Source organism: Rhinatrema bivittatum, chromosome 2, assembly GCF_901001135.1.
Source record: "Rhinatrema bivittatum chromosome 2, aRhiBiv1.1, whole genome shotgun sequence".
In the NCBI taxonomy this organism is placed as follows: Eukaryota; Metazoa; Chordata; class Amphibia; order Gymnophiona; family Rhinatrematidae; genus Rhinatrema; species Rhinatrema bivittatum.
Window position 1 is genome coordinate 41,909,166 of NC_042616.1, and position 26,144 is coordinate 41,935,309.

General features: G+C 44.3%; 1 protein-coding gene across 1 annotated transcript; it reads left to right on the forward strand.

Annotated features, from left to right (window-relative positions):
- Window positions 1-6,560: 6,560 nt before the first annotated feature.
- On the forward strand, window positions 6,561-25,020 carry LOC115085927 (gastrula zinc finger protein XlCGF26.1-like). Its single transcript, XM_029592471.1, has 4 exons — window positions 6,561-6,835; window positions 7,176-7,302; window positions 11,380-11,499; window positions 21,090-25,020. Exons 1-4 carry the CDS (start codon window positions 6,812-6,814, stop codon window positions 22,454-22,456), a joined length of 1,638 nt encoding a protein of 545 aa, XP_029448331.1. The 5' UTR covers window positions 6,561-6,811; the 3' UTR covers window positions 22,457-25,020.
- Window positions 25,021-26,144: the final 1,124 nt, after the last annotated feature.

The following is a 26,144-nucleotide window of genomic DNA, read 5'->3' on the forward strand; positions in this document are numbered from 1 at the left end:
GATCCGCGGTGGGGACCCTGCTACCGGGCCTCCTCCTCCTCTTCTTAGCTGGCAGCAACAACGCTGCTCCTCTTCTGCACGTGGCCGACGCTACTCCCCCTTCCTGCCCGTGTGGCTCCTTCAATATTTTTCTTCCGGGGCCGCATGGGCAGGAAGGAGAAGGAGCACCTGCACGTTTAGACGTCACCTTTTTCTTCTGGCCGTGGTGACGTGAGCTCCACCACGGCCTTGCCGATCTTCCTGCTGCGTGTCTCTGGCACGCAGCACAGCGATTCTTCAGTACTAAGCCGCCAGTGGGATGAGCTCCACCGGCGGCCGCATTGGCTCCCACTTGCTGGTGTGTCACGTGCACCGGGCTTGCGCGACACACCGGCACACTGCAGGCGACACACTAAAGTGTCGCGACACACACTTTGGAAAGCTCTGGTGTAGGGGGTTAGGGGCCACTTTGACAGTCAATGTGAGACGTACGAACAGAACAGTTGTCTCTTGTGAAGATTTGATGACCTTCGGAGTGAGGAAACACACTCCAAGATAAGATTTGGGCAATGTTCTCTCAACCTAGCTTGATGGACTCTCTACCTGGGTAACATCAAGCTAGGTGGAGAGAAATACCTGTCTAGGGAGAGGATACTATGGCTAGTCTCTCTTTCTCTCTCTCTCTCTCCCAGAGCTTTAAATGTAGTCAAACAGGCTGTTCCAGAGACATCGCACAATGGGATAAAGCTGTAATGCAGGCTATCGCATGGCTTAACGCTATTCAAAAAGGTGTAGTTAAAATCGGTGTTATGTCTGTGCGATAGCATTTCGCACACTGGCATTCCCTGCCCCTAACTCCTCCTCTTTTCAAAATTTGCATTGCACCATACGATATGTTGCTATCGCATGCGATAAGCCCTTAACGCATGCAAAAACGCCTTAGCGCATTTTGATAAATGACCCCACAGCAGTCTAGAATCTACCTTTCCTTCACAGCACATCTGCTGTCTAAAAAGAGGAGCTGGGGAAAGGGGGAGGGGGAATCATGTGAGTAAAGGAGGCAGGGCACATCACAGCCTTTAGCTCCCTGTGATGCTGCAGATCTCCTTTGGGTCCTGCCTTCCTCTCTCGCTGTGTGCTGGGCGGAGACCTAAGAGAGCTGCTGTAGTGAGCCAGGGCAGAGAGATGCAGGATCAGAGAAGGGGAGGTTAGAAGAGGAGATGATCACAGATAAAAAGGGGATGGAAGGGAGAGAAACACATATAGGATGCTTGGGAAAAGAGACAGAGCAGCATGAAAGGAAGGAGGGCACAAGGGAGGGAAGGGCAGATACACATGGGGGGATGGGGAGGAAAAGGATAGATACCTATGGAGGGACCTGGGAGAAAAGATACACAGGAGACATGGAGGGAAGCAGGCGACACAAGGAAGGGGAGGGGAGGATCACAGAGGGGGCATGGAAGTAAAAATGGGAAGGGGTAACGGAAGGAAGAAGACTTAGGAGAAGGGAACTGGGAAGGAGAGGGAGAGGGAGACAATATAGGGACAGAGATGAGGGCAAGGGGCTAGAGACAGGAGGGCAGCATAGGATAGGGCACATAGAATAGAGACAAAGACGGCACATTGAGACAGGTGGAACAAGTGAGACATGAAAAGCAGGGAAGAGTTAAAGGAAATGAGAGAGAGAGAGATGGTGAGGAAAATAAAAGGGAAAGATGGCTTGAGTCGGAGAGATTGGAGAAGGGTTAGAATGAGGTGATAGAAAAATGAGAGGTGAAAGATATAAAAAATGATATATTAGAGAGAGAAGAAAACTGATGGATGTAAAAGAGGAAGAGAGATGGGAAAAAGTGGCATGGAAAAGAAGTTCAGGGGAAACAAGATGGCTGCCACACCGTGAGCACTGAAAGCAACTCGGCTCCGCGGTGAATATTTAGAAGCCCTTCTATTACCTTGAATAATATTCCTGCATCGATGCCTCACACTAAAAGGAAGGCGCGAATCTGTGAAAATTTTACCTCGACTCCAACTCGTCAACCGCGGATCGAAGAAGCTTTCGGGAACAAGCTCCAGAGGCCAGAGGGAGCGAGCGTTGATGGTGGAGAGCGGTCGCCAGACGCTATGGCCGAGGAGACATCCCTCAGTCCCGGCGCCCCGACAGTCCCAGCCTTGCAGTATAAGTCCTCTGATTACCGGCATGGTTAAAAGGGGAGGTGAAAGAAGCTATTTTAGCCAAAAGATCTTCATTCAAAAATTGGAAGAAGGATCCAACAGAAGAAAATAGGATAAAGCATAAACATTGGCAAGTTAAATGTAAGACATTGATAAGACAGGCTAAGAGAGAATTTGAAAAGAAGTTGGCTGTAGAGGCAAAAACTCACAGTAAAAACTTTTTTAAATATATCCGAAGCAGAAAGCCTGTGAGGGAGTCAGTTGGACCTTTAGATGATCGAGGGGTTAAAGGGGCACTTAGAGAAGATAAGGCCATCGCGGAAAGATTAAATGATTTCTTTGCTTCGGTGTTTACTGAAGAGGATGTTGGGGAGGTACCCGTAATGGAGAAGGTTTTCATGGGTAATGATTCAGATGGACTGAATCAAATCACGGTGAACCTAGAAGATGTGGTAGGCCTGATTGACAAACTGAAGAGTAGTAAATCACCTGGACCGGATGGTATACACCCCAGAGTTCTGAAGGAACTAAAAAATGAAATTTCAGACCTATTAGTAAAAATTTGTAACTTATCATTAAAATCATCCATTGTACCTGAAGACTGGAGGATAGCAAATGTAACCCCAATATTTAAAAAGGGCTCCAGGGGCGATCCGGGAAACTACAGACCGGTTAGCCTGACTTCAGTGCCAGGAAAAATAGTGGAAAGTGTTCTAAACATCAAAATCACAGAACATATAGAAAGACATGGTTTAATGGAACAAAGTCAGCATGGCTTTACCCAGGGCAAGTCTTGCCTCACAAATCTGCTTCACTTTTTTGAAGGAGTTAATAAACATGTGGATAAAGGTGAACCGGTAGATATAGTATACTTGGATTTTCAGAAGGCGTTTGACAAAGTTCCTCATGAGAGGCTTCTAGGAAAAGTAAAAAGTCATGGGATAGGTGGCGATGTCCTTTCGTGGATTGCAAACTGGCTAAAAGACAGGAAACAGAGAGTAGGATTAAATGGGCAATTTTCTCAGTGGAAGGGAGTGGACAGTGGAGTGCCTCAGGGATCTGTATTGGGACCCTTACTGTTCAATATATTTATAAATGATCTGGAAAGAAATACGACGAGTGAGATAATCAAATTTGCAGATGACACAAAATTGTGCAGAGTAGTTAAATCACAAGCAGATTGTGATAAATTGCAGGAAGACCTTGTGAGACTGGAAAATTGGGCATCCAAATGGCAGATGAAATTTAATGTGGAAAAGTGCAAGGTGATGCATATAGGGAAAAATAACCCATGCTATAATTACACGATGTTGGGTTCCATATTAGGTGCTACAACCCAAGAAAGAGATCTAGGTGTCATAGTGGATAACACATTGAAATCGTCGGTTCAGTGTGCTGCGGCAGTCAAAAAAGCAAACAGAATGTTGGGAATTATTAGAAAAGGAATGATGAATAAAACGGAAAATGTCATAATGCCTCTGTATCGCTCCATGGTGAGACCGCACCTTGAATACTGTGTACAATTCTGGTCGCCGCATCTCAAAAAGGATATAATTGCGATGGAGAAGGTACAGAGAAGGGCTACCAAAATGATAAGGGGAATGGAACAACTCCCCTATGAGGAAAGACTAAAGAGATTAGGACTTTTCAGCTTGGAGAAGAGACGACTGAGGGGGGATATGATAGAGGTGTTTAAAATCATGAGAGGTCTAGAACGGGTAGATGTGAATCGGTTATTTACTCTTTCAGATAGTAGAAGGACTAGGGGGACACTCCATGAAGTTAGCATGGGGCACATTTAAAACTAATCGGAGAAAGTTCTTTTTTACTCAACGCACAATTAAACTCTGGAATTTGTTGCCAGAGAATGTGGTTCGTGCAGGTAGTATAGCTGTGTTTAAAAAAGGATTGGATAAGTTCTTGGAGGAGAAGTCCATTACCTGCTATTAGGTTCACTTAGAGAATAGCCACTGCCATTAGCAATGGTTACATGGAATAGACTTAGTTTTTGGGTACTTGCCAGGTTCTTATGGCCTGGATTGGCCACTGTTGGAGACAGGATGCTGGGCTTGATGGACCCTTGGTCTGACCCAGTATGGCATTTTCTTATGTTCTTATGTTCTTATGTTGAGATACCGGAACAACAGTTACTCCTAACGCCTGTGACACCACCTGCCCCAAGGACATGTGAAACCCCGAGAAGAGACGGATTACAGCCGTTGGCTTTGGTGAGCCCGATGGGTTTGGGCTCCAAGGGTAAGCAAGAGGAGGCTCGGCGGTTGGAAGTAGGTGAGGCTGGCCCCTTGGAAGAGGGAGGAAAAGAGATTGAGGTACGCGTAATTTTGAATCCGGTTTTGGAAACACCTGATAAGATCACCCTAGAAGAGGTCTGGAAGGTATTAAAGAATATGAACAGTGCCATAAATGATTTAACAAACGTTGTCAAACAAAATCTGGAAAATACACATAGGCTGGACAGTAAGATTCAATTGGTGGAAAGTTCTGTGAAGAAGGCTGAGACTGAAATAAGTAATGTGAAGGAGGTTCAATTTAATTTGATCAAATCTGAGAGTATTATGTTGAAAAGGATGAATGCAATCGAAAATGATCTAAGAAGAAATAATTTAAGATTTTTGAATTTCCCTAGAACTAGATGGATGACACCTAAAGATCTGCTTAAGAGCTATTTTATAAATATTCTGGGACTCTCAGAGGCATTATTGCCATTGACTTCTAAAATATTTTACTTGCCGGGAAGAAGGGAAGAAAAAAGCTTACAAAAATTGGATAATATTTCCCCTGACAATCTTACTGAGATACTGGAAAAATCCTTTGAATGTAAAATAGAATTAAGAGCTACATTGATGGTGACTTTTATACAACAGTCAGACAGAGATAATATTCTACGACTATCTTTTCGGAAGCAGTCTCAGCCATTTTATGGACAACAAATAAGGATATTACCGGATATAACTAAGAAAATGCAGGAGAAAAGAAAAAGTTTCCTGATGATGAAGGGTGAAGTTACCTCTCGGGGAGCCAACTTTTATTTAAGGTTCCCTTGTAGATGTATTTTGGTTTTTCATAATGATAGATATATTTTTTCCGAGCCGGAGCAATTGCGTGTTTACTTAGACTCACACTCCTGAATGCCCCAAGAGGTGTCGATATTTCAATCTGGAGCTTATACGGTGTTGCAGCTAAATAGATTAAAATAAGAATTTTTATTTCTTTTATCCGCTTAATAAGTAGTTTCCCCCCATATTGCCTATAATATATAGTGGATGGTTTTTCTTTGGGGATGCAGTTATGCAAGTTGATATTTTGTTTTCTTTCTGAGAGAATGTTTTCAATGTAATTTGAATTGAAATTTCAATAAAAGTAAAATTTAAAAAAAGGAAAAGAAGTTCAGCTGTAGTGGGGAGAGCTGGAGAATGGAGGGGCGTAAGAAGGGAAAAGAAAAATGGAGATGACTCGAGAAAAGCCTGAAGATGAAAGAAAATGAGAAAGAACAGTATGATATGGGGGAAAAAGGGGAAAGGTAAAAGTGTCTTATTTTCCAATTCATTATCTGAGTACAGTTTGTTTTTTTTTAAATTCCAACTGCCCTGTCATTTGGATGATTGGTGTTGGGCACACTATAACTTTTGCTTCTCCCCTTCCCTTATCCTCCAATACTGTCTCCTTGAAATCTGGGATAAAGCAAGTGGATTGCCAGGTTAATCCACTTGAATGCACAGAAATAAAAGTTAACAAAAGCAATATACATTTTCTTTGAAATCTATCATCCAACCTTGTGAAGTTTATGGTGAGGAGATTTGGAAGGAAGAGGGAGAGAAAAGCCAGTGTGAGAGAGAAATATACTAAATGTATATGAGTGTATGGGAGAGGAGTCTGTAAGTTTGGGAACCTGTATGGGTGTTTGAGAAGGAGATTGAGTGCTGGTGGCTGTGTATATGTGTTAGAGAGGAACAAGAGACAATATGGTTGAGGTGTTTATAATGATGGTTGAAATAATGAATAGAAAGGAAAGTGGTGAGAGGACTGTGGATAGACAGCTCATAGTAGCTGATCCCCGCTTCACTTAGTCCTCAAGTTTGGAGAGGTGCCCGGGTTCGGTCCATGGAAAATTTGGCCATTCCTGAACTCCATCAGTCTGAGAGGGAGCAGCACCCCGACACCCTCTGCCGATTTCAGAGAAAATGGACCAACACAAAACTTTCTTTAAAACTACAAATATAAGCACGCGCCAATAAATATTCATAAGGAGCCAGATCAGTCTCCCTCCTGCAGTTGACAGCAGAAAATGCAAAGCTCTAGCTACTCCCTGTGTGATGTCATCAGCCTGAGCCCTCAGTGTAAAGTTCCAGCCTCCCGTGTGATGTCATCACTCAGCGCCCAGTTGGAAGAGGAGCTGTTCAGTGCTGGAGATGGACAGAGAGACAAAAAGAGATTTTTCTTCTTTCATCCTTTACTTTGCAGATTGACAGCTGAAAACCAGAAACCTGCAGCCCAGATCTCAACTTCTCTCCCCCTCCTCCTGTGCCTGTAACAGCTCCAGAGTTGTACTGCAAGAAGCAAACACTCAGCTCTTCCCCATCCAGAGAAAGAGCCCTTAATTCATTTCTAATCCTGAAAGCAACAAAAGCAGAGGGGGAAAATGCCTGGAGGAGCTTATGCTCAGGTAGGAGATTGTCTCCTACTTTATAGCCTCATTATATAAACACTGCTGCATCTTTCAAGCCTGGGACACTGCAGAATCAGTCCTGACTTTAATAGGATTCTGAGCATATCTGGGGCAGGGAAAAGGCACTTTGGGACCTTTCTGAGTATCAGGAGGCCCGCAAAGTGAGATTTTATGGCCCAGCTTCTGTGTCTAACTGGTTTCCAGTTACTATAATCCTGCTCTGGGACTCTGTTATGGGTTTGTGAATTATACACACCCAGAACGCCCTCCCTCTACCCTGCTGAGCCTGTTGAACGCGATGCAGAAGATGCTGAATGTGGGAGGGTTTGTGTTTCAGGTTTCAGTAACCTTTGAGGACATCGCCGTCTATTTCTCCCAGGAGGAGTGGAAGGATTTAAATGAATGGCAGAAGGGGCTTTACAAAGATGTGATGAAGGAGAATTATCAGATCCTGACTTCACTGGGTAAGGGATAATTTTCCATTTTATTTCTTGCCCAGGACTATTAGGAAAAATGTATTTCTGACTATGAGGGTTTTCTGATGTGATTTGGTGAGAAAGTGAATTCTGTAATTATCACTTTTTTTCCGTTAGCTGAAACATTGAGAGGGAGTATCGAGGGAGCGGGAGGAAGGGTGTGGACTAGGAATAGTGCCAATGAGTGGAAGACTGAGAGGAGTTTGTTATGGAGGGTTGAGAAAGGGGATATGGTGGAGGTGCAGGGTCTGCACTGAAACTTCGTGGTTGTGTGATGCGGGAAACTGGCCCTGGAGTGGGATGTTTGTGGGTGAGAAAGAGGGTATTGATTCTGGGTCTGTGTGTGGTGAGGTGATCTATACAGCTTGGAAGATTCATTCTCTTTCTTCCCTATCTCCTCCAACGGCCTCCCTATCTTCCATTCCTGATCTTCTCTCCCTACCTTTTCCCCATCATTTTATTTATTTATTTATTCAAAGTGTTTTGTATACTGTCATTCGGTTTCGCCATCAGAACGGTTTACAGTAATCGTGAAAAAAACAAAGGTTATATAATCATCATAGCTTATTGTCTTGGGATTTGTGGGTTAATTATCACATACAGTGTGTTCTAATAAAGGCATAGGATGGGGTTGATAATTAAGGTGGAAGGGTGGGTATATCACTTGGGTGGGTGATACAGTTAGGTCTGTAACAGCAGGGTTTCAGGGTTCCAGAAATACATAATAGGTTGCTAGATTTACGATATGAGGTTAAGTTTCTCAGTGTCTTAGATATTCAAAAGGTGGACGTTGTTTTTGTTTGTTGAGAGATGAAGAATTCTTCATGGTGCATTTTTGTTGATCGAGAGATGGAGAAATCTTCATGGTGTTTGGTTGTGTAGTAGATTGAGTGAGTTTGAGTAGGCTCTGGTGAAAAGCCAGGTTTTCAAATCTTTTTTGAAGGGTTTGATGTTTGGTTGCGTTCTTATTTCGGTTGGTAGTGAGTTCCATATCCCTATTCCTCCCTCGTTCTCTTACCCCATTTCCATTCTCTCTCATCCTCCATCTGCTAACCTCTCTTTCTCCATCCTCCCTTCATCTCTCATCTTTCCTCCTTACCTCCCCTGGCCCATCCACATCACATTCCCCTTCCCTTGACTGATCAATAAGATCCCTTTCCCTTCAGCCAAGAAAACTCAAAAAGTAAAAAAAAAATTCCAGGCAATTCTATTTTATAGAGAAATTTTATATTATTAAATAAGCAATTCTATGACAATTTATGAAATGTACTAAAAATTCCCATAAAATGTCAGTCATTTTTCTACAAAACTTACCACAGAATCTACACCTTAGCTTTCACAGGAACTGGAGTCTGTAGTTATAGTGGGGGTAAAATGAATGACACATTTGGCTAAGTTGGGGGCTGAATAGAGGGGATTTTACATGTGGCTGCATCTTGTGGGTTATAGTAAGGGTAGAATGGATGTTGCACATGGCAATCAAGGGGATTAATGGTTTGAATATAACCTTGGGAAGTGTAAAATAATTTTTGTATATCTGTATAAATACAGTGGGCCAGATTTTGTAACCTATGCGCGGGCGTAGATTTGTGCATTCAACCTGGCGCGCACAAATCTACGCCCAATTTTATAACATGCGCGTGCAGCCGCACGCAGGTTATGAAATCCAGGGTCGGCGCGCGCAAGGGGGTACACTCTTGTTCACCTTGCGCACGCTGAGCCCTAGGGGAGCCTCGATGGCTTTCCCTGTTCCCTCCGAGGCCGCTCCGAAATCAGAGGGGCTTCGGAGGGAACTTTCCTTTCGCCCCCCCCCCCCCACCTTCCCCTATCTAAACCCCCCCCACCTTTGTTTTAGTATTTACGCCTGCCTCTGGGCAGGCGTAGGTTGTGCGCACCTGCCGAGTGCCGGCACGCGATCCCCGGGCCCAGTGGCAGTGGCGAGGCCTCTGGCCATGCCCACGCCCCTCCCCGCCCATTTTTTCAAGCCCCGGGACATATGCGTGTCCCGGGGCTTGCGTGCGTCGCCGAGCTTATGCACAATAGGCTCGGCGCGCGCAGGATGGGTTTTAAAGGGTTACACGCGTATATCCAGTTTTATTCAAAAGAATATGGCTGGTTAAGTGGTAACAGTGGAAAAGGAAAAATAAATGTGATGCATGGGCCAGCAACTCGATTCCCCAATCCCCCCCCCCAGCCCACTGGTCAAGATTGGGCTCTGCTGGGCCAAGCACCCTTCAAATCCCTCCAAGAGCACGTTTAAAAATAAATCTGGTAGGGGTCTGCTGGGCGGTCTTCTCTCCCTTTCTGTCTCTCTCCCCCCCCCATGCCCTTCCCTGGTTCAGCAGATTGTGCAAATAATGCCCTCAGTTCTCCCCCCACTCCAACTCTAACCCTCCCACCTTCAGGTTGTGGTACACTCATAGCGCAATCCCAACGGCTTACAGCATCACTGAGACAAATTTTCACCAACTTCGGCAGTCACCCTACACCCCTGGATGACAACACCTGTTAACTGGATTAAAAAAAAAAAAAAGTCAGCCGAGACATTCAAAATTGTTGCTGAGAGCCCGATAAAACGTGTCTCTCTCAGTAGGTTTGTTACACTTTAGGGATTAACTTCCAAGTAGATGGATAAGAAAAATAGGCAGGAAAATCCAGGGTGCCTGGGCAACTCATGTTCAGTGCCCAGCACCTTGTATCTGGGCAAGATCAGGGACCTAAGAAGAACCGTCATGCATCAGGACCCAGGCCCGAGAGGAGCTGGCGCCAGCCCAGACAAAAGCGAAGACACCTTTGCTTCACAGAGAGGAGGGGATGGAGGTTGGAGAGAAGAAAGCAAAGGGGAAAGATGTTGGAGGACGGGGAGGGAGGCTGGAGGGAGAGGAAAGAGAGGTTAGAGAGGAGAGCAGAGAAAGCAAAAAAAGACAAAAATAAAATAGACCAAGCAAAACTGAATGTGGGTGACGTTTTGGGGCTGGATGGGTCTATCTTTAGTTCTGAGAGCTCTACTGATGCATTTCTCTGATCGGTCTTTGGAGACGAGTGCTTTTGGAGCATTGAAATAATTCTGAATAAAAATGAAGTAAAAAAAAAAGAGGGGCAGACGTTTCCCTTAATGAAATTAGAAACAGGGTGGAGGTTGGTAGCGCCAGATCAGTTAGCGTGACCTCCGTGCTGGGTAAAGGGGAAAGGACAGCACAAGTATCTAGAAGTCAGCGGGTGCCAGGATCTGAGGCAGCTTGGGTTCACCAGAGGGAGACCGTGTCAGACAGATCGGATCGGTTTCGCTGGTTGGGTGACCAGAGCAGTAGATCGGGGCGGACGCTGGTTGGGGTGTGCATGGAAGCGCACCTAGAATGGGGGAGATACTGAGTGATGGCATTCTGCTCCGGGGAGATGGAGGGGGGGTTAGTAACTTACTACTCATTTGTGCTTGGCCGAATGTTATCTCACTTATGGCATTTTGTACAGAGTTTTAGCATCATCGTGTGTCTCTGGTCCCAAATGTATCCATCGTGTCCTCTTCAAATTGAGTAGATGGTATTGCCAGTCTTTTCTTTATAAAATCAGAAGGCCTCGCTTTCTGTTTGTTTTGGTTTTCTCTTTGATTCCTCGGGAGTTGGGGCATGTGAGCGACTGGAGAGTGTCTCATATGGAGAGGGAGGTAGAATAACGTTTTTCTTGGCTTCCCGCCCTTCTTCTGCTGCGGACATCGGTCTGAGCATGCTCAGTGGGTTTCCTCTGCCCTGCTCCAGATGTTCTGGGTGTCATGAAGGGGACTCGCAGGCTGTGCAAGGGACAATGAGGCTCGTGCATATTGAAATGAGGCTGATAATGTATTGCATTATTCATAGTGGGAATCAAACTAAAAGGAGGAGTAAAAGGGGTTTTAAGGCTTTTCTGCGACATGCAGGACCTGGCACTTTCTGTTTGGCTGAGGGTGTGACTACTTTTCTTAACGGAAGTTAGTGAAATTCTTCATGCTGGAAATGTTTTAAAGTCCTGAATTTCGATGAATCACAGCAGAGTGATTATGGGAAATCTAATGCAGCGTTCTTACCCCAGGAACAGGCTCTCCGACTGTCACCCCTGATATTATATCCCACATTGAACGAGGGGAAGAGCCATACATCAGGGATGAGCCGGGATCAGAGAAAAGAGAAACTGGGAGAAGCAGCTGCTCAGGTGAGTGCAGAAATAAGAGGGACCGGGGTAAAACTGCTGAGAGGAAGAGTGGAAGGAGCAGCTGGGAACTGCAGAGACCCCTGCACAAGCTCCTCTGGAGAGCTTGTTAATCACTCTCAGGGTTTCTGTTACAGGTGTCAGTCACACAGGATGTCCCTTTCCCAAACCCAGTCATCCAAACCTCTAAGACTTCCTGAAGGACATAATGTGACTTGTTAGAAAGCAATAATAATATCGTCCTGCCAAACCATTCTAGACATGTAGGTTCTGCCCCCCCTTACCAGCAGATGAAGACAGAAAACAACTTTCAAGCTGACTACCCTATATACAGGCCGACACAGTACCTTGTGCTGGCCGCAGCGCACGGCTCAACATGCGATTGTGCGTCCATAACCGCCCATGCAAACGGGGGTTAACGTGTCCAAAACGCGTGTGTAACTAATAACGCTCATCACATGTAAATTCATGTCGATGAGCGCTATTAGCTATTTCCCCTGATGTAAAAAAAAAAAAAAATGTGTGCCCAACGAGCACATTTTTACTCTCCAAAATTAACGCCTGCCCCGAGCAGGCATTAATTTTAGAAGGGTCCAAAAAGTGTGCAGAAAAGCAGAAAATACTGCTTTTCTGTACTTCCTCTGACTTAATATCATGGCAATATTAAATCGGAGGAACGAAAAGGAGTAAGGTAAAAAAAAAAAAAGGTCTTACCACCTCCAAGGTCTGCTCCGTTGGCCCAAGCAGTCCAGGTTGGACCTGGGGCTCCAGTACCTGAATTCGGGAATCGGAGGTCCTTAGGAGAAAACCTCCCTTGCCAGACTGCAAATCCCATCCCTCCCGAGACCCTCCTCTGGCAGGGCTGTTCCCGATTGGTCCTTTCCACTGACATTTGTCAGTGGAAAGGACCAATCACCTTTCAGGACAGCCTTCTGAAAGGTGATTGGTCCTTTCACTGATATGTCACAGTGAATGGACCAATCGGCAATAAGGGAAGGAGTGATTTGCCCATCGGGCCAGGCCTTGGTGGGGAGGGAGCTTAGGGCAGATCAGCCGCTGGGCGCCCAGCGTGTCTCCTAAGCGTCCGATGTCAAGGACGCACTAAGGACGATAGCGGTCACTGGCTTGGTGCAGCAGGAATTAGGCTTCTGGAGAGATGGCCTTTTTGGCTGCCCTTTCTCCCTCAGGGAACCAACTTCATGAAGCTAGGAGTTTCTTCAATGGTGGGAGCATCCCAAAGGGCAGTCGTTTTGGGGGGGTTTTTTCCCCATCTTTGTTGACTGTCTTAATCCCTGGGCCCTCGGGTTGTGCTTCCAGCGTAAAGTTATTTTAAATAAATAAATAAAGAAAGAAAGAAAGAAAGAAACAAACAAACAAACAAATAAATAAATAAAAAAAAGATTGAAGCGACAGTGTGGAACTGTGCTCTGGCTGTCGGGCTGTGTTTTGCGGTGGGGTTCCTCCAGGCCCGCAGTGGTGATTCTGTCTGGTGGAAGCGGCCCTACACGTAAGGTGGAAAGAAGTCGTCCGAGGCCGCTTCAGCATGGCAGAGCCCTGGCCTGGCAGATCCTCCTGCTCAGTGGTCCACCAAAAGTGCAAGAGGCCCAAGCGAGCAGCGCCACATTTAACCAGGGAGCATTCTTCTTCTGACTCAGACTGAGGAAACGCTCCGGAGGCCAGAGATTTAGCAAGGGACGAGGGGATGCCGTTGGACTCACTGAAGCCTTGGAGGGGGATAGGCAGCCATTCTCTCCCCCAGAGAAGGGACCCTGGAACCAGCCATCCCCTGGCACTCCTCGGGTGCAAGAGGTTTCCCATACTAATCCTTGTGCTCAGTTGAGGCCTGCAGCTGCTGCAGGCTGTGAAGTTGAAGGAGGAGGAAGGGAATCTGATATTAGTCCCTTTCTACCCCCCATGGATCCCTTTTAGGGCAGGGGCCAGCTCCAAAAGAAGCCCAGATGAAAGAAGGAGCCCAGATCATCTTCAGTAAAGTATCAGGTTGGGCCCAGTTTCCCCAGCCTTCTCGTGGAAAGAGGCAAGGAACTCGGGGAGTCTTCTGAGGCGGGAGAAATGGGCTCAGGTTAAGGGGCCACATTCTAAGCAGAATCCAATACTGAAAGAAATGAAGAAATCCCTTAAACTTTGCATATTCACTCGGCTATTTAGGATAAGTTATCGGCGGAGTGGGAGACTCCAGATTTGTCCCTGAAGCTTGATAAGTCAATGGGTCGGCCTACTCGTTGCAACAAACGGAGAGAGACGGTTTGGCCTGGATGCCCTAGTGTGCTGACCCACAGAACTACCAAACACCGAAGGAGCCTCAGTCTAAGAAGTCTGAGGCCCTTTCGAAGTAGTCATTTGAAATTGCTTGCCTTTCTCTACAGGCTGCCATTTCTGAAGGCTGTGTAACCAGAGCTCTTTACATTGGTTTCAGCAGTGCCATTCAGATCCGGTTGTAGTCCAGAATTTAACTTTCTAGTGGATATGCCAGATTACCGGATCCTAATCTCCTCTAAACAGGTAGCAGTCAACTTTTTCGTTTGGAGAGAAGTTGGAAAGCTGGTGAAGGATTTTGCTGAGCTCAAATACCGTAGGCCTTCTTAGGGGAAAGTCAAGGCATCTCGCAAGGTTCTCGGTCTCACAGTTGTTTTAGGGCTGCCAGGCAGTAGAAGCCAGGGAGGCTGGATAAGGGGCAAGGAATAGGTTGCCAGACCATCTTGTGTTGGTAGATGGAGAACTTGAGAAGGAAGCGCATGGACGCCCACGGTCTCCCGATGATGACTAGGGGGTGCACTTCTTGATGCCTCCAGTGGGCTCTTGTTGACGCCTGTTTCATGAGGCAGGGACTCCCATTTCCAAGGAGCAAATCATTTTGCCTTGGTTTTGCCTTTGAATTTGCTGCCCTAATTTCAGAAACCTTTATCTTGTCCTGTGGCGGATCAGCTGTAGAGAGGGTCACTGTTCAGGCGACCGTGGAACCTTTGTAAAAGCTGGAAGCAGTGTTCCTTCTTCCCAGGGCTGAAGTCGGGAAAGGCCAATATTCCATTTACTTTGAAGATCCCGAGGAGAAGAAATTCTTTATGGCCAGTTTTGGATTTAAGGCAGGTCAACGGAGCTCTTCAAGTTCCCATTTTCCTATGGAAGCCCTGCAGTATGTGATTGTGGCACTAAGATAAGGAGAGCTCCTAACTTCTTTGCGCTTGTCTGAAGGGGACGTCCACGTTCTTAAACAGAGAGGAGTGTCTCGGTTCTCAGTGCTGGGTCAGCGGCTTATGTCCAGGGACTTTCTCCAAAATGAGAGTAGTGACAGCAGGCCTTTCTTGGGTCCAAAGGATTTTGAATCGTTCTTAGCTGGAGGACTGGCTTAGCTGGTCAGTGGGTGAATTGGGCCAAGAGCTCTCTTTTCACAGAAGCAGGAGGGCGTGCATGGATTCTAGGAGATTCTCAAACGTCAAACGCATGTAAGGGAACTGTTGTCTCTCAGGTCTCCCAGAGTTCAGACCCGTTTGCAGGGTTCGATCCCTTTGGCCATATACTTGGTACTCTGGGCAAGAGCCCATAGGCTCCTGTTTCAGAGAAGCCCTGCTGTCAAGCCTTCCCTGAACCACCAGTCAATTACTAGTTGGCATTCATTCCTCCCCGGTCTGGCACTCTGTCTTCTCGTATAAAATGGACTCTGAGACATTCAGGTTATAGCACTGTTTAAGTTTTTTTTTTTTTTTTTTTAATTTGTTCATTCTATGGTAACAACACTTTACCGGCCTTTCTTCTTTCCAGCTTGTTGTAAGCTTCCAAGTTCTCTCCCCCTGTTGATTGTAACTTTGACTTATTCCTACCTATTGTTATCTTTCGTTTACTTGAATTATTACTCTAGTTTTCCCTTTGTTAAACTGTAAACCGATCCGATATGGTTATTTACTATGAAGGTCGGTATAAAAAACTGTTAAATAAATTAAAAAAAAAAAAAAAAGGTATTCTCCTCAGGGGCATGACTGTGCGGTGACCCTGTCTGTTCTGGGATTGATCAGGATGGGTCTGACGTGGTGTCCTTCCAAGGTTAACCTTCAGAAGGGAGTAGATTGGAACCCATGGAGTGAGGGCACCTTTACCACTGATGTGAGCCTATTAGGCTGGGGAGTCCCTTGCCTGGGATAGGTGGCTTTTGGTCTCCAAGGGAGGCATCCTGGTCGATAAATCACGTAGAGGTAGAGCTGTCGGACTGGCTCTGGCCAGGTCTTGCTTGGTGGTAGTGGGGACAGTGATCAGAGTACTGTCAGTGAAGCCACAGAGGGTGGGGTAGGCGAACAGACACTAAGAACCTTCCGGGGTCAAGGGAGGAAAAGCTTCTGGTAACAAGGATCTGTCAGTGAGGCCCATTGCAGGCATTATCAATGCCCAAGCGGATTTCCCGAGCCATAAAAAAAGCAGATAAATGCAAAAAAAATATTTCAAACACCTCACAGACCTTTGTAACAGTTTCATTATTAATTGGAACACTTTATTTTTCCAAATTTCAACCAATCATAAGTATTTCCCAAAAGCACCTCTTATCACAAAAATATCCTGATCAACCTACCCAAAACAACAAACCAGGGCCCACACAACAACATAAAACATACAAACACAAAACAAAGGCTCACAAACAAACAAAGGAGCTCAGGGAAAAGAATGAAAAACTATCAGTCCAAATCCCCCCCCCCCTCAAAGAAAATGGATCTCACATTGTTCCAGCTGATGTCAGACAAGTTTGCAGATAATAAAGCCTATAATATGTTCAAGGGTGCTGCACAATACTGGTGCTCCTCTCAAAGGTTTGGCAAACGTGCAGAGAAGAGCTTTCCAATCCACAAATTGCATAATCTACCCATAGTCCTCAGATCTTACAAGTTTTGCCAATGCCTTGGCTTCTTCAAGGGTTCCGTCTCAAAAGGCAGCGGCTCTCTCGTTGTGTGGCTCTCGCAAACTCATGGCTAGAATTTACAATAAAAACACAAAGTTAAAAATGACACACCTTCGCATCAAACGATAATACACCAAAACGTTTTAAAGAGGAAAATATTTCATACCAGTAGGTAGGTGATTCCGTCACAAATGAAACTTTATCATCTCAGAAAAGATTAAAGCGCACTCGAGCTGCATCACCCAGGCAAGCGTAGCCGTGAACTTGGCATGTAACGCAATCCTAAAGTCAAAGTTCTCAAAGCAGCCAATCAGATTTGTTCCTGCACATTCAACCCCCCCTCCCAAACTGACCAATCAGAATTCATGCACTACCAACCAATCACAAGCTTAGATAACAAACCCATACAAAGATGTTGTCTCAGCTCTCCACACAAACCAACAGCCAGTCAGCAAATCAATCAATCAAATCTCTAGCTCATACAACACTCCAAAACTCACCAATCAGAAACCATACAAAAAAACAAACCACACATTAAAAAAAACGCATAGAACTGATATGTTTAAAACCACACACAGCTACATCCAAACTCAAAACAATCAAACAGATTTGTATAAATCAAAGAAACATGGTCTATTCCACCTGATTGTTTAATCCATGAGGTATGAATAAGTTTAACTCAAAAATTCATCTCTGCTCACACTGCAATAAAGAATAGTCAAGATGAACTCCTCTTAAGTTATTTATCTGATGCAAAACAAAAAAACCAATGTTCTCTATGCCATGGGTCTGATCAAACCAGTGTGATGTCAGAGGAGCTTCCATCCGATTACACCATATAGCACTACAAATTTCCATTATCCAACCCTTAACTGGCCACATAGTCTGGCCAACATAAAGCAGGTTACAAGGACACTGTATTATGCAAACTACTTGCGAGGACAAACAAGTAGTACTGGATTATTATTTATAACATTTATCGGTTGCAGGACGTATAAAGGACCATAAGGATAAAGATAATGGACAAACCTTACATTGACCACAGCAGTGATGCCTGTCTTGCAAATCAACAACACAGGACCCAACAAACGATTTGCTCCTGTAAATTGCGAGCTCTTTTAAAGGCAAACAATGGTGTGTGATTGTAGAAAATTAAATTGTTTCTGAACAAAATGCCAATGTCATTTGATAATACAAACAATCTGAGATGCTTGCGCAGTATATGGTAAAACACAGACCGGGCGATCAGAGGTGGTCTTCACAGTAAATAATAAATCTCTTTTGATATATATAAAGCCCATTTATATACCCGACAAACCACATCCCTGGGATACCATGCTCCAAAGGTTTTTCTTGCATTTTCCTGAGCCAGCATGTGTTAGACCCAGGGGAGTGGGACTTAGCAGAATCAGGGTTGGCCCAAGTAATAGACAGATGGCGGTTTGCCTCGGAAGGATTTGGTAGCCACCCAGTGGAATGCCAAGGCTGAGAGTTTTTTTCAGTTGCAAGGAGAAGGATCCGAGAGGGTTCGATGCCCTATCGCTGCCTTGGCTCCTGGACAGCCTGAAATATTTGTCCCCTCCATGAGCTCTGATAGGGAAGGGGCTCCAGAGAATTTAGTATCTCCTAGGCCTGGTCATCCTTAGGGCTCCAGATTGGGCCAGGCACCTGTGGTGCTCAGACCTCTTCTGGTTCAGGATGGGGGGGTCAATGCATAATTAAATTCTAGAATTCATTGCTGGAGGATGTGGTGAAAACTGTTAGTATAGTTGGATTTTAAAAAGGTTTTGCTAAGTTCCTAGAAAAAAAGTCCAGAAACCATTATTAAGGGGGACTTGAAGAAAGCCACTGATTATCCCTGGGATAAGTAGCATGGAATGTATCGAATTTTGGGATCCTGCTAGGTACTTGTGGCCTGGATTGCCCACTGTTGGAAACAGGATACTGGACTTGATGGACCTATGGTCTGATCCAGTATGGTAAATCTTATGTTCTTATGAACCACTCCAATTTGCTCTGGTTAGGGGCTTTCTTTTCCAGGGTCCAGTTCCTTAAGATCTTGAGGCAGCAAGCTTACACTAGTGAGGTATCCTTGACTGGTCTATCTCATAAGATGATGCTTTTGGTAGCTGTCTGTTCAATGAGAAGAATTTTTGAGCTTCAAGTGTTCTCATGAGAGGATCATTTCTTGGTGTTCTAAGGAAAAGGGCACAATCTGTCCAGTTCCATTCTTTGTGCCCAAGGGATTTTCGAGCCTTTTCATCTAAACCAGTTTATTCCCCTGCTTTCATTTAAGGATTCAGAGTGCATGGGTTTGAAGAAGGACCTACATTTTCTGGTTGTTCATAGGGTCCTGTTGCGCTACCTGAAGGTCATAAACTCCTTCTGGAAGTTGAACAGAGATAGTTTCTCCTCTTCATGGCTCTCATAGGGGGGGGGCGGCAACGTCTAGTCCCCCATTACAAAGTGAATAAAGGAAGCAATCGCCTTGGCCTATGCAGACAAAGGTTTTCAGTTTAGGGAAGGCTTAAGGGCTCAATCTTATCGGGGGCAGCGTGCAGATTGGTTCCACCTGGGGAGGTTTGCAGGTTCAGGCCAAAGAAGATGCATCTTTTGCTGTTGGAGTCCTGAAAGAGGCCATGGGTTCCTCTTGCCCGGCCTAGTCATTGCTTGGGTAGGTCCCACTTGTCTGGTTTGGCAGGACAAAGGAAGATGAAATTTAGACTTACTTGTAAATTTTATTTTCCTTGAGTCCTACCAGACCAGTCCAGACAAGTGGGTTATGCCCCCACTGCTAGCAGATGCAGGCAGAGAATCATTTTTCGAGCTATGCTATATAGTATGCTGCAGCAGAGGAAATAGTCAGTAAACTTGTTAAAGCTAACACCGCAGTATAACTTCCATAACAATTTGATTTCCTCTATTAATAAGAATTTCCTGGATGTACCCAGATCAGTCCAGACCAGTGGGCCATGCACTCCCACCAGCAGATGGAGGCAGAGAACAAAACTTCGAAGCACGGCTACACAACTCTAGTGCCATCTGCATCTCTGCCTCTAGCAGATGGTGGGTGCGTCCTGCAGCTCTGCACTGAGTTTTTGCAGGGCTCCCCGAGGTGTGAGGTTCCGATCGCGGGCCATCCCTTGGGTGGAGCAGGGCAAACGGGGGGGGGTGGGGTTGGACGTCCCCGGCTGTAGAGCCCTTGGATTCCGGGGAGTTGGATAGCCAGGTGACTGGTTCCCTCCATGTCCCGAAGCCCTCTTCCAGCACCTCCTAAAGGAAAGTACCCCTGTGGGGATTTTTTTTGCACAGGATTCTATTGCGCTATTTGAAGATCACCAATCCCTTCTGGAAATCGATCATTTATTTGTTCTGTTTGATGGTCCTAGGTGGCTGAAGGAGACCATTGTTTCAGCATATATTTTGCCACGGCCGCTCCGTTCCGGTCGGCTTGACAGCGCATTCGACGCGGGCACAAGCGGCCTCTTGGGCAGAGTGTCAGCTGGTTTCGCCATAAGAGATACGTAGAGCTGCGGTTTGGTCCTCTCTGCGTACCTTTTCCAAGCATTACCGCTTGGATGTTAAGGTGCCGGAGGACTCCAATTTTGGGGAGCAAGTGCTTCGAGTGGGTCTTTTGGGATCCCCCCCCAGAGTAGTGTGGCTTTGGGTCATCCCACTGGTCTGGACTGATCTGGGTATGTCCAGGAAAGGAAAATTGGTTCTTACCTGCTAATTTTCGTTCCTGTAATACCACAGATCAGTCCAGAGGCCCGCCCAGACGTGGCTGCCGAAAGATTGGCTGTCCTTTAGGGGAGCTACTGTGTTGAAGAATTCTGAAGGAAGTACTCTTTATTCCAGTACTAACTGAGACGGGGTAGGGTTTCCAACCTTAGGGGAATCCAACCCTCCTGTTTTTTTTTATGTTCGCCTTGTTCGGGGTGAACAGATGTTTCAAGTTATTTTCAATGGTTTTTTTTGTTTGGGGATCAACCAATGCTGAGGAGCTGCAGATGGCACTAGAGTTGTGTAGCCGTGCCTTGAAGTTTTGTTCTCTGTCTCCATCTGCTGGTGGGAGTGCATGGCCCACTGGTCTGGACTGATCTGTGGTATTACAGGAACGAAAATTAGTAGTCAAGAACCAATTTTCCTATTCTTTACTTAGGGAAAAAGAAAACAATGAGAAGATTCCTCAAAAGGGACCACCTCCAGGAGAAGACTGCTTTTTACTTTCCTTTGAAAAGCATGAATCCATAGATGGGGAGACAGCCCACATAGAAATGAAGAAGGACATACTAAAACATAGTATTTATTTCCATCTCTCCTTTCCACCATCTCCATCTATCTCTGGAAAGATCAGTCACTGGCTTCTGGACTGATCTGGCAGGACTCAAGAAAAGGAAATTAACAGGTAAGTCTAAATTTCACCTTGTTCTGCTCAATATAGAGCTCCATATGCTACCACTCTCAGTAAGGGAATAGGAAGCACTTAGCAGCCTCTCATGATTAATGTCCCAGGTCCTGTGCTAAGAGTCTGGAAACCCCCACTGGGGAATTCTCTCCCCCATTAACAGAAAATCCTTTATTCCCTGCTGAGTTTGACTTCCACTTGTGTCAGCGCCCCTCATTTCTCTGGAATCTCTTATTGTGTGTTTCTGGCAAACATAATAATAACCAATGTTTACTTTTTATCTAGGAAATGAAGATTCCAGAAACATTAATACAAAGACACATTATTGGGAGCCGAGTGAGAATCTGAAAGGGAAAAAGATATTATTAGAAAGAACTGGAGAGGATACTTCATCATTTTCTGACTGGGGAAGAAACTGTCAGAATCATTACATCTCAGAAAAGAAGTATAGAAATTTAACTGAGAATTCTGCTGTGTGTGAGAAAAGTGCCAGTAATGTCACACACACAGAGGAAGAGCAGAGAAACCAAATAACAGAACAAAAATGCTTATGTGATGTATGTAAGATTTACCTAAGGGATCCTGTAACTCTGAAATCACAGGAGAGATCTCATATTGAAGAGAGATCATCTACATGTGGGAAAACATTTAGTCGGAAGAGAGAACTACTGGAATATGAGACAGTCTGTATAAGAGAGACATCTTTTATATGTTCTGAATGTGGTAAAAGCTTTAGTCTGAAGGGCAACCTGAGAAGACACCAAAAAATTCATCTAGGGGAGAGACCATTTTCATGCACTAAATGTGGAAAATGCTTTATGAGGAAGTCAGACCTCGCGCAACACCAGAAAATCCACACCGGAGAGAAACCATTTACTTGTATGGAATGCGGTAAAAGTTTCAGTCAAAAGACAAAACTCACAATCCACCAGAGAATCCACACTGCAGTGAAACCATTTATCTGTGCAGAGTGTGGAAAAGGTTACAATGAGAAGACATGCCTAAGAAAGCACCAGCAAATCCACACCTGTGAAAGACCATTTTCATGTCCTGAATGTCATAAAAATTTTATTAGCAAGGGCATGCTAATATCTCACCAGAGAATCCACACTGGTGAGAGAGAATTCTCATGTACAAAATGTGGGAAGTGCTTCATTAGGAAATCAGATCTCTCTCGCCACCAGAAAATCCACACAGGTGAAAAACCATTTACTTGTTTGGAGTGTGGTAAAAGCTTCATTCTGAAGACAAAACTCAGAATCCATCAGAGAATTCACACATCAGTGAAACCGTTTATTTGTACTGAGTGTGGTAAAGGATTCAGTCAGAAGATCCACCTCATAAATCACAATAAAAATCACACAGGTGAGAAACCATTTACATGTAATGAGTGTAGTAAAAGTTTCAGTCAAAAGGCACACCTCGCCAGCCACCAGAAAATCCACTCTGGTGAGAAACCATTCACATGCTCGGAGTGTGGGAAAAGCTTCAGTTGGAAGACTAACCTTACAAAACACCAGAAAGTGCATGCAGTCGAGAGACCATTTACCTGTCTTGAGTGTGGCAAAAGCTTCATTTCAATGAAAAAACTCACAAGCCACCAGAAAATCCACACTGGTTTGATGCAATCCAAGTATTCGGAAGAGTGCTAGCAGTAAATTTTGAGAGTTTGCAATCATATCCAGCATACCCTGGCTTATGAGTGAGGTTCATTCCAGTTATAGTATGTGCAAAATAAATCCATTTGGAGAAGATACCCCATGAGAGACCATTTTCATGTTCTGAATCTAATAAAAGTTTTATTAGCAAGAAAAAAACATATTACCAGAAAATCCACACTAGTTAGAGAGAATTCTTATGCACTAAATGTGGAAAATGCCTCATTAGGAAAGCAGGCTTTTCACAATACCATAAAATCCTCACAGGACATCACAAACTTTGAAATATACAAAATAAACTTTGGTTTGCTTGAGTACACCAAATTCTGCATGAAAATGCAGCAGACTGTACTCCATCTGCATTATGAAGATGGACAAATTGTCATTCCCAACATCAAGACCTAGTAAGGATTATTTCATGGACATTCCCATCGCTGCTCTTGTTTTATCTGTATTGAATACTCTTATCAGCTCCTTGAGCTATGGATGTAGTCTTAATCCTAGAGACGCTTATGATCCACAGATGATAATGCATCTACTACTTATAGATGGCTTGAAGATTTACAGTTCCGGTGATCATCACATAGCAGAACCACTCCAGCTACTTGAAGTGCTTCTCAGATGACATCAGGATAACATTTTACTTGGACAATATGTGCTAAAGCGACCTTCCTTGAAGGAAAACTAAGGAAAACTGAAAGCATCTCTCTGACTGAAGACTAATACAAAGCAACTTGAGCAAGAGGATATATATAAATAATTAGGAGTAGCAGAAGATTCAACAATCAGTATAGATTACTGAGAGAAAAGATCAACAAAGTGTACTACAGGAAGCAAACTAATACTGAAAAGTGCTTTAACAGTTACATGCCATTAATAAACCTGCAATTCCCACACTTTCATACAGCTTTGGAATCACAGACTAACCCCCATAAATGTTGCAACAAATTGTATATAAGAACAAAAAAGCTCCTTCATGCCCAACAGCTAATCTATAAGAACCAGTGTCTGCTGAGACTGTACATCCAAGAGCTAAAGGAGGAATGGATAATTATACAAACGCAGGTACTATGATAGTCATCCAAGCATATTTAACAGCCTCAACACCAGTGGTGAGAGTCAAAAATTAAATGAGGAATGAACAGATATAATTGATTAGCCAAAAAATTTGAAATCTCCCCACAAAATCATGCTTTCAAAAACATGACTATAACCTTGATAAATGTGTTAGGGTTTATTATTGTTTTGATGTCTCATTGTCTGTGCAATAAATTATTAATTTTATTTCCTTATTACCCAGTTAACTGATTCTCTTAAGTTTTTAGCTAATCGATCAATTATCTGTCCATTCATTTCTTAGTTAACACTTTTTCACACCTCTGCTGGTGTTTTCTTTTCTCACGTTGTCGGTGGCTTTCCTCTCCTTTTTGGCCTCTGTACCTAACAGCATCAGCAGTCCTAAATACTCACTAAGTGCTGAAGTGCAAAAGTAAATGGCCAGAAACAGTTCCCATCCTTAACCAAGTATTCAGAAAAACAGAAGGAATGAATGAGAATCCCCTAGCACACCTGGGGAAAGCAGAAACAGATTTTGGTAAAACAAGAGAAAGAAAATCCACCTTTTAAAGAGCTGGACCAGTAAACTCAGAATAACAAGTGGCAAAGTGCACAAATGCAGTGTGAAATACATAGAGTTACCCGACAGAAGAATGGCTCAAGAGCAGTGACCTTAAACCTAAATCTCCGGATGAGAGATTGATAATTGCGACACAGGACAATGGATTACGGGCAAGGTGGTTCACTGCTACTGTAATAAAGACTGATAGAATAGGAGAATGCAGATTCTGTAGCACAGAGCAGGAATGGTTCCACATCTCATAGCTGGATGTGACATACTGTTGTCTGAAGTTATAGTAAAGTAACCCAGCTTATCCACTGTGTTAAGCGGTATAACATTCCTGCTTAGTGGAAAAGCACAGGAATCACATCCCCGAGAGAACCGCAGAGCGTGAAGAGCTCATTCTGTTTGGGAGAATTCCTGGGACCAGACCCTTGCACATGTAATATTGTGAGGACAAGGTCTGGATCCCTAGAGGTCTTCACTCGTCTTTTCTCAATAATGAAGCAGGGAGTCTCCGATAACCTCAGTCGGTCCCGAGCCCAGTTTCCCAGAGACTTGGGTATAGCAAGCTAAGCTTCAAACTGGATTTTATCTGAGAAATTAGCTTTATCCGGGTACACACATCGTAGCAGGTTTCTGCCTGTCTGTGTTTACAGAAGCTTTGCTTGTGGGTAGGAATGGATGAGAGAGAGAGCCCAGCCAGACAAGAGGAAGGGTTGTGGATGGAGTTGCTGTTTATCTCGCCTCTGCTGTGTAAGATGGTTCAGATTTTGTTTTATGAATAAGGCATCTTTTTATATAGCTAAGTTTAATTTATCTATTTATTCCTTCCATTTTATGTGAGCTCAAAGTGATGTACAGTATCTAACAAAAGACCGCAACAGTGACTTCATAAAAATAAATTAAAACAAAATATAAAAATCCAAATAAAAATGAACTAAAAACAAAACACATTTATCAAAGGTTTTATCTCTCTGTCGCCTGCATTTGCCTTTGTCCCCAGGGCTTGCCCTATACAGTGGTCTTCCCACCTAGATGTGATTTTTTTTAGGAGAAAGGAGCCAAATAGCCTTCAGGATGGCCCAGCATATGGGCTATTGCTTCTCACCAAGGAATGTAACTTCCTGTCTACATCCTGATAATCATCCCAGGGCCAGAGCTTCCTGATTGTATTGTGCTTCCAAGAAAGCCGTAGCTCAGGACTGGTTAGGCCAAGTTAGGTCAACTGAATTGCACTGTGGGTAGGCCAGGCAGCCTTTACCGTACAGTGTTCTGCAACAGTGAGAGTAGTAAATGTGAGGTTTCATAACAACCTATCTATTCACCCAGCAACTTTTGAATTCTGTTAATTAGTGGGGTGGAGGAGAGGTGATCACCAGCTAAAATAGGGTATCATAAATATCTCATATAAGTTGTAGAGCACGCCTCTTGCCATCAGTTGCTGCACATTTCTTTTCAGACAATTAAAAAGTGTGCAGAAGGATTCAAAGCCCACTGTTTTTCTTGTAGAAATGGACTTTTTTGTAAATTGCCCACCCGCTCTGCTGGTGAAATGCGATTATATGACCCCCAATAGGGTTGCCAACCAGCTCTGGATTTTCAGGACAGGTTGATCCGGTCCTGGTTTTACTCCCCTGCACGCAGGTACTTATAGTCTTGGTTTTCTGAGGGAATGCAATTGGGAAATCAGAATAAATCCCAACATGCACTGGGGTAAAACCAGGACCGGATCAACCTGTCCTGAAAATCCGGAGCTGCTTGGCAACCCTGGACCCCTTAGAACTGCCTTGGCAGTGTTCCAAAAGTTCACTGCATTGGTTTTGGGTGCTGCATTGTCTACTACACAATATTCTTTCCATTTATTTGTTAAATAAACCTTAAATTCCTTCTCATAACATAAGGCAGTGACATTCTCCAAGGCAATTTACCAGTTTTCACCTCCGCAAAGTTCAAAGTAAGAAGCAAAAGAGAATAGTCTGAAAATGGTATGACTTGCATATCACAAAAACTCAGCTTATTATACCATCTCTCATTTATCAAAAAAAAAAAAATCGAGTTTGT